This window comes from Haemaphysalis longicornis, unplaced genomic scaffold, assembly GCF_048455015.1.
Source record: "Haemaphysalis longicornis isolate Haplotype H1 unplaced genomic scaffold, Haemaphysalis longicornis Haplotype H1 scaffold_14, whole genome shotgun sequence".
Lineage (NCBI taxonomy): Eukaryota > Metazoa > Arthropoda > Arachnida > Ixodida > Ixodidae > Haemaphysalis > Haemaphysalis longicornis.
Window position 1 is genome coordinate 42,781,797 of NW_027526245.1, and position 8,728 is coordinate 42,790,524.

Consider the following 8,728-nt stretch of genomic DNA (forward strand, 5'->3'; position numbering starts at 1 on the left):
AAGCTGTCATCGAAGTTTATGCACTCATACCGCACGCGCTCACGGCCCGCGGCGAGAAACAACTTTAGTCCAACTAACGTGCGAAATTGGCTAATATCTGAGCTCTTTGTTCCAGCCTCAGAGCCGCGTACACGTCCGCCTAGAGACCTACTCCCATTTTCCGAAGCAAATATAAGCGATCAAGGGTGTCGAGCTTGTGATCTCTTCCGCGGACTGGTCACTGGCCACGGCGTGCATCGCCCAAGGCAAGGAGGAAGAAAAAGTTGGCCGAAACCATTACGAAACGACCGCCACTTCAGTGCGGCATGCCGTGCGCATGCGTTGACAGCCGCAAGGCAGCGTCGCTTGCGTTGATGGGAGACGTTTTCCGGCGTGCGCATGAGGGCGAAGGCGTGGCCATTACGTGTGACGTCACGAACTTTTTTTTTTTTTGCTGCGAGTCGCGTTATATTTTTGTTTCCCTTCTTTTTTGTTTCTTCCCCGCGCACGCACGCGTTGCGTTTGTGCGAACTGGGCCTTGTTCGGAGGATGCGCCGTGGACTGTGCTAACATAAAACAACGCCGTTGGCTAACATGATGTAAGGTACAGTGTTCTAGCTACACTGGAACGGAAAGAGAAACTGCTAAGTATGCCGTGGTGCCGTGCGCGACTTCGTGGTGCCTTGGAGGTCGCAATGTCTGCTGCATTTATTGATTGCTCGTTGTAGAAAAAGCGCAATGATTTCATGAAAACTCATTCTGACGACGTATTTTTTATAAATAGCTGTAGTTAAAAGCATATATGCACCTGGGAAGTGAAAGAAGACCGTGCATGCCGCTCTACATGAATGACTGCATACGCCTTCGGAATGCCGCTCGGGCAAGCGCGACCACCAGTCAATGAAAGATTACTGCCCAACAGGTCGTGTAGCCGATTGCAACAGTAGCTGCAGACAATTTTGCCCATGGTTCTCGCATTATAAATATACGCAGATGGTAACAGTTTTGTGTGCCCTCATGAAGCGAATTCTGACTACTGGTATGACAATAGTTTATTAAAATAAAAACTAAATCAAATCTTGTCTCTATGTAATCTGGTTAATATTGTTAAGAGCTGGAGCTCACTGTCACCCTTTTAAATAATGTGCTATGTTCTGCATAGCACATTATTTATTTTAGATTTAAACGTACCTAGCATGCCTTTCTGTTTGGTTCATAAAAATGCTCAGACAAGCTCCACCCCACCTGTTTCATCATTCACGATTGATATGTTCCAAGAACAATTGGATAAGGCACTTGTACTTGTTTTCATTGCTTTGACAATTTGTTATTGAGTGGCTGCTGCTGCCGTGAGGGGAATTTTTGTATTCATGATAACGTACGTGATGAACCGTTCTACTTGTTTCTGCAACTTAGGTTCTTTAAGGTAATGTATAATATCGCCAACGTTGGTAAAAATGAAGCTGTCTAATGTTTAATTCATTCTATTTTTAATAACAATTTTGAAGTTATCTTAGGGTAAAGGTCATCATAATGCAGCCCATTGCAACTTCATGAACAAAAAACTAAATCACACAACACATGGCATTTTATTCAGGCACAAATAAAAATTCACAACTTACATTCGCACAAAGAATTTGATTACTAGTACAAAAATACAAGACAAATAATTTAAAAACACATTGTACAAATGATAGCAGGTAACATTAAATACATCAACAATGTAGATCGAACATTGTATGCTGAGAATGAGGCTACTTATTGAACAAGGCTTCACTAATTACAAATAATTTCATTTTTATCCGACAAAAAGTGTGTATTGGTGAACAGTCTAGGCAGTTCAACAACATGTCTGAGCGTCATCCTTATCCCACACACAAAGCATACGAACATAAGAGCAGAGATGGCAAAATTACCTATAAAAAGTAACTAAATTACATTACTCATTACTTTTCTAGAATTTTCTAAAATGTAAATTACATTACAAATTACAGGTGGCCGAAAGTAATGACATTACATTACTATTACTTTTCCAAAGTAATGAAATTACTACAAAAAAATTCTTCACTCATACACTACCAACTCATATACACTTATTTACTCTCATATACATATAAACTGCAATCTCAAAAAAAAAAAAAGCTTTGATTATGCGCCAACTTATGTACAGTTTCTTTACAGCGCTATACATTGATATGTTAGATATCTTTATTACATCTCAGAAGAAGCTTCGAGTCAAAGTGGGCATTGGAAAGGTGTCCCCGTTTGTACGACAGTGTTGTTTGCCATGTTAAAAAGATGCTCCGCTGGTGCGGATGAGCGCCAGGTTGTGTTGAACATAATGAACTTTTTTTATTTTCGGGCACCCTTCGAAAACAGTAAGATCAGCGATGCCGCTGCTCCTCCAACACTCGAGTTCATTGCTTGACGACTGAATGGGCCCGGTCCTCCTGATCTTGAAGTCCATTTCTTCTGCCTTAAGAGAAGCGGACAGGCTATATTGTAGTCAAAAGTAATTGTGAAAGTAATTAGTAATTTTCATGAAATTACTGGCCTGAAGTAATTTATTACATTCCTAAATTACCAGCAGTCAAAAGTAATTCATTACATTACTCATTACAGCAAAAAGTAATTTAATTATTGTAATTTCATTACTGCCAAGACTGCATAAGAGCACCACTATACTACTGGGCTGAAATAGTACTACTAGCAATAATAATACATCACACATTCATATGAGAGAAGTGAATTACATCTTAACAGAAGCACAACATAACTAGATGAATATTTCAATGCCTGTTAGAAGAACGCATGCTGCAGCGATTGATAGAGGAAGGTAAATTATTAATAAAAACTCCTCCTTTCTTATAGAGTGATGGATGCCAATCACATTTTGAAGCAGGATAGATACTTAGGTTGTACCAGTGAGATAAATTAGAACAGTTGGATAGGCACACACAGTCATATCACTTGTTTCACAAACCAGAAGTAGTTAAAAATCCACAGATGGAAATGACTAAAACAACAGAAACAAAAATATCTAACAGTTCCATGAAAACACTGTACTGCGAAATCAGCTGCAGCAATAAAAGAATTATACAAGGCAGTAATGTACATAGCACTGCAGTCATGACATCATTCCACTTGGCTATTAATTTAAAAGAAATGGAGACACTATTTTTCACCTTACGGAGCTTTGTTGTATGTTTTTCGCAGCATCTCAGCTTTGCTACCGACACGCCCCTTGGATCTCCAGTGTTCTTTGTTTGCTGGAGTGGATCTTTTCAGTTCTGACACATCATCAGGTTTTTTATGGTGGCTATGTCTGCGCTTTGTTCCTGAACAACCTTTTGTTGGTGAGCCTCTCAAATTTAGGCCTTCACTTGCTCGAGTGCCCAACTGAAGCTGTGCAGAGCATCCTTGCAGCTGTTCGAGTACATTCTCTAAAATTTTGCTGTCTGTGCAGTAGTAAGCCAGATTTTTTGCTTTATCAAATTCCCTCAGTACTTTTGATTTGATTGCGCCCACACTGGAAGAAGATGCCCTTTCCAAATCTGGCACACTTTCAAAAGTCTCACTGGTGATTGCAGTGTCTACGTAATTATTGCTAGCATCACCAGTGTCATGCTCCTCGGACCCATGGCTTTCTGCCATGACGTGATCATCAAGAGCCATTAAAGGTCCATTTCGATACCCTTCGGGAAGCTTATCGAAACCCCAGTCCTTATCACGCAAAAAGATGGCACAAAAATGCTTGCATGGAAGCCCGTGCTTTCTAAAATCATGGCAGGTGCAGCTTGGTGCGGCAAAATCTACACAATGAGAAACTTCCTCAGAGCTAGAACTTTTCACATGGAAAGTGCCTTGACGGGGTCCTGGCGTCACAGATTTCTGGTCGATGTCACCAGCTGCAGCAAGCCTGCTCATGATGTGAAGCACCACGCTACGTGGTCGGTTATGCAAGTACTCTGGCACTGCATCATGATACAGCCTGTATTCAGATGAAACCTTCAAATTTTCTCTATGGAAGTGCTGTTCCCTGTCTAATAGAAATGTCCTCAGGGTCTGGATGAGGCCAGTCAAGCTGCGTCGGCCACTTTCTGACTTGAGATAGTGCTCCTTGAGCATTTTGTTTTGGGCCTCAGTGCCATTGTTGGTCGTAACACATAGGCCAGGCCTGAAGCAGGCTGCCCACATTGCACTCACAGGGAGCCAGTGGCCTTCTACGTAGCTCTGAAAGGCAGGGCTGGTAGCCCACAGGTCGCTGCCCTTCATTTGTGTGACCGCTGCGGTGAATTCTTCGGCAGTGCGGGCTCTGGCCAACTGACGCAAATACAACAATGCCTGGTCTCGGTCAGTGCCATTTTCTTTTTTCCTGAGCCACCGGTCCCAAGCTTGCTCTCTGTGAAAATCGCACAGTGCTATCTTGCCTCTTGGAAAAGTTGAATTTATGGCATTAATTTCCGCTTGGGAATAATCGATCATCCAATACTTTGGATTGAAATTAGGGCACCATGATCTGAAAATCTCGAGGGCTGCCGAAATGCACTCCGACGTTTCGAATTGAACGATGAACACACCTACAATCACGTAGCCAGTTGGTGTTTTCACCACAAGAAAAAACAGGGGGAGTGAATAGTCGGTAGTTTTGTTTGTTGCATCCAGGCACACGACATCACCCGAGTACTTCTCCATCGCCATCTTCATGAATGCAGTTTGCATACAAAACATCAATGTTTGTTCGCATTTATTTGCCATGCCCTCAAGTATGTCGTCCTCGTCGGCATCTGGTGCAAGTGTTTCGTGCTGTCTCTGGTTCTTGTAGGGCTGGAAAAAGTATTTTCCTGCGGGGTCCTTTTCTTGTAGCTCCTCGACCAGCCTGCCTGCATTGACCTGGTCCACAGAACTGTATCTGTCTTTGCGGATACATGACTGTATGTGTGACCGTATGTCCTCTCTAGTTGGATAAAAAGCTCTGCATGAGGGTGGGGGGTTAGGCTTGTCTGCAAACAGGACATGCTCAACGTAAAACCGCAGGCATTTCTGGACTTGACTAACTGAGGTGGTGCCCTGCTGAACAAACAGGTTGATCTTCGCTGACAGCTCAGGGTTCATAGGCTGCCCATAGCCCAGTGCCATTCCAAACTTGTGAGCAGTGTGGCCAATCATAGACGAAAAACTCACGTACACCCGCACCTGACGTGTGACTGATTCATCGCCTGAGCTCAGTGCCCTCTCCAAATGTGCCAGCGTAGCTTTCGAGGCCACTTTCCTCTTGTAGGCAGAGGACTCTGGAGGAAGCTCAATCTGCAATGTAAATCAAGAAAACCTTGAAACCTACGCACATAATGACATGTTTGAGACATATATACACAGATATACCTCAGTACTTGCAAAACTGGGCAAATTAGATTTTAAGAATATGTAAACTTTACAAGCACATTTCGGGCTGCTACCATAAGCCATTGATTGTAGTGCATTAAGAGCCCTACCCTGGTAAGAGAAGATGGTGTCAAACCTGATTTCACAAAGTACTGTAATATACAGAGTGGCACAACCCCCTCAAAAGATCACCCTCACCCAACTCTTCATTTCATTTATTAAATAGTGCAGTCTTACAAAGCCCTAGCAGGCACTTCAAATATTTATTCAAAAGTATGTCCCCGTATGTTGCCACCCCCTAAAAATAGTGATGAGTGAAAACTGACAACCAGGATACCATCAATTTCATCTAAAAGGATAAGACGGCACTGGATGGGACATGATGGGCACGGAACAGGGAAGACAGGCATAGAACTTTGGCCCTGACGAGACCGTGTGGTATCCTACAATGGCATGCGAACTACAATGTCTGGTATTGATTGCAATAGATCTAGCAGGAATACAACTAAGCGTGTCAGTAACCTCATTGATTAAACAATCTAATTTTTGATAGCAGCGCTGGCTTTTCATTTCAAGGGTTCAATTATGTCATTTCAGGATGGTAAATGACGTCTTAAAATCCAAACTTCGTCCTATGTGCAATTCGCTTATGTGGTTCCATGATTGAATAAGTGTGCTGTCGTTCATGATACCAAAGTGCACATAATGTTTTACTATATGTTCAGTCTGTTTAATTATTGTTTAATCTGTAGATAAATGTTGCTCTGTATGCGAACAAACTAGTGATGCTTCAATGTAACTTGACGCTGTTAAGCCACATATAATTACTTTGTAACACACTTACCTTGTAGTCTGGAAACATTTCAATTGTTTTGATGTGCATCCTTGCAGTACATCCCTTTTTCTTTGTGCCTTGGACCTTCCTTTTTCTTTTAGCGAAGGTCTCACAATCCCAGTCACCAGTAGCACTGTCCTGCACCTTGAAAAAGATGAAAGCGAGCAGGTTATAGCCACGCCGAGTTACATGCAAAAGTATTTTTTTGCTTTTCACCTTGCTTTTTAACCCCATGTTCCAGTGTAAACAAAGGAAAGTAGAAGGAAAGAAATGCAGCAAAAAAAACCTACTCCGTGAAGAAAAATGACCAGCGAAGCTGGGCGCAGTACCCAAGAAGTGCTTCAGTAAATTATGCTTCTGGGCTAGTTGGTGTATAGCGCTTCCAGAAAAAGCGCTAGAAACCACGACAGAAAAACGAAGGACAACGAGCCAGAGCTTGTCTTGTCGTTCTTCGTTTTTCTGTTGTGGTTTTTAGCAATCTTTTTCTTGAACCCAAGGAGTGTACGATTCAAAACAAGTTTGTTTGTAATGTTCAATTAAGCATACCTACTAGCCAATTAGCTGAAGGGAACTCATTTTAGCAGACAAACATATTTGGCTGTTTGTTTCCCTCCCGCGTCGTAGCAAACCAACCCAAAATGCTCGACCACGGAGGAAAGCAGGCAGGTCGCACTGGGTCATGAGACGTCCACGTTTAAATCTACCAGCACAAAGGGCGTGTTATCGGTGAGGGCATGAAGCCAGCTAGCTGCGCGTGCACGCCCCCTTTCTCCCTCCACACCCAAACCATGCATGCGTGCACCTGCGACAGGCCGATGTGCGCTTCCTTAGACGTAAAATACATCGGCAATAATGTCGCTCTGAAAGCCCTTCAAGCTGAACAAGAATTATTGCCTCATGTCGACATTCCAAGCACTTAAGTTGCTGTTCACCAGAGAGAAAAAATTCCCAGCTACTCGATGTGGTGGGACTTGAGGCGACAACCACGGCAGCAGCATATTTGGCGATAGCGACTTTCCTGCTTCTGCAGATCCGTGTCGACACTCTTTCAGTTTTCGCTCTTGTACCTCGCCATAGTGGAGGGCTCCGGATTAATTTTGGCCACCTGGGGATCTTTAGCGTGCGCCAAAATCTCAAAACGACGGGCGTTTTTGCTTTTCTCCTCCATCAGAACAGCAGCCGCCATGGCCGGGAATCGAACCCGCGTGCTCAGCAGCACAACGCCATGCAGGCATCGGTGATGCCGGTGGTGATAGGAGCGGAGCAGCGCTTCAACGGGATGGAAACTGGGGCCGGGTTCACCATATCTCGCTTCGTTGTAAAAATATGCTAAGCATATCTTGCAACATTCGATCACTTTTGGCTTTTGGATTAGTTGTGCATTTTGTTCGAAGCTGACCTAATTAGCTTTTTTCTGTCCTTCCCATATTTCCGATTGAAATCAAATGACCTTGAATTTGAAGCTGCAGAAAAAAAAAGGTTGGTGAAATTTTGCAGCTGTGATTTCACAACATTGATGACCAGGACAACTGTACAGTGACGAACTGTGGGCTAAATAACTGGATATGGCGTACATACATGCAAGATACATAAACACACAGCTGCACTTACCACAGGTTTCTCGCAGTGGACATTGTGACGCTCTCGGCCGAACACACAACCTTTGGTGCGCTTGCTGAGGATCCTGAATGGGCACTCGAGCTCGATCGGAAGTATGCAGCCTTTCTGCTTGGCGCTGAACAGAAGTCGTCCAGCTAAAATAACGGAACAGAGTTAGCGCTATGGGGCCGCAGCTCTGAGATATAGTATAGTTGCTTCATGTAAACGATCAGATGGCAATTAATTGGGAAACTGAACATACTCACTTTTCTCAACATCAAAGGCAGTTGACAGTTCTGTCTGAAAAGATACATTTGTGCGCGCAAGGTCTCGTTCAAACTCCTTCAGCGCATCCTCGCTGTCGAGGTATCCGGTCCAGCCCCCATCCGCTTTCCTTGCTTCTTTTAGGTATCGCCGCACAAGTTGTTCTTCCTCGGCAAGTTGTTCGGCAGAAGCCGCGCACGGCTCCTCAGCCATAGCTAGCGCTCGCTTGCGACCGAATGAACGCACGCCCGTAAGCGCTGCTCTTCGGGACAAACAGCAAAACAAAAAACAAAAAGGGAAGCAACAATATAAAGCAACTCGCAGCAAAGAAAAAAGCACAAACGTGCGCGAGAAAAAAAGAAACAAAATCAGGAAACAAAAATATAACACAACTCGCAGCAAAAAAAAAAGCTCGTGACGTCACACGTCATGGCCACGCCTTCGCTAAGGTGGCTAGAATAGTAGGGTGGCCATTCTAGAAGGTAGGGTGGCCATTCTAGCCACCCTACCTTCGCCCTCATGTGCACGCCGAAAAACGTCTCCCTGCGTTGATACATAGTATAGTGGGACGGCAACGGGTACAACGACGATGAGGGAAAAACGGGACTGCGTGAACACGTTTAACGACAGCAGCGCCCCTACATCTCAACGTTTTTGCAAGCTAGTTTT

General features: G+C 43.9%; 1 protein-coding gene across 3 annotated transcripts; it reads right to left on the reverse strand.

Moving 5' to 3' along the window:
- Window positions 1-1,159: 1,159 nt before the first annotated feature.
- LOC144165272 (uncharacterized) lies at window positions 1,160-8,462 on the reverse strand. Of its 3 annotated transcripts, none has more exons than XM_077695403.1 (5): window positions 8,062-8,462; window positions 7,808-7,950; window positions 6,206-6,340; window positions 5,168-5,286; window positions 1,160-2,451 (listed from the first exon to the last, which is right to left on the reverse strand). In XM_077695403.1, the coding sequence occupies exons 1-5, from the start codon at window positions 8,270-8,272 to the stop codon at window positions 2,397-2,399; spliced, it is 663 nt and encodes a 220-aa protein (XP_077551529.1). In that variant the 5' UTR covers window positions 8,273-8,462; the 3' UTR covers window positions 1,160-2,396. The 3 variants fall into 3 exon arrangements, with proteins under 3 accessions (XP_077551529.1, XP_077551528.1, XP_077551527.1); XM_077695402.1 differs by having other exon boundaries at window positions 1,160-2,455; XM_077695401.1 differs by having other exon boundaries at window positions 1,160-2,474.
- Window positions 8,463-8,728: the final 266 nt, after the last annotated feature.

What these genes read in the sequence shown, in the direction of transcription:
- LOC144165272 (XM_077695401.1), bottom strand. Translation starts at nt 8,272, where the DNA reads ATGGCTGAGGAGCCGTGCGCGGCTTCTGCCGAACAACTTGCCGAGGAA. An exon ending in TGCCTTTGATGTTGAGAAAA is followed by an intron (nt 7,951 to 8,061) that starts GTGAGTATGTTC and finishes CCGTTATTTTAG; the next exon opens with CTGGACGACTTCTGTTCAGC. An exon ending in AAATGTTTCCAGACTACAAG is followed by an intron (nt 5,287 to 6,205) that starts GTAAGTGTGTTA and finishes TTTACATTGCAG; the next exon opens with ATTGAGCTTCCTCCAGAGTC.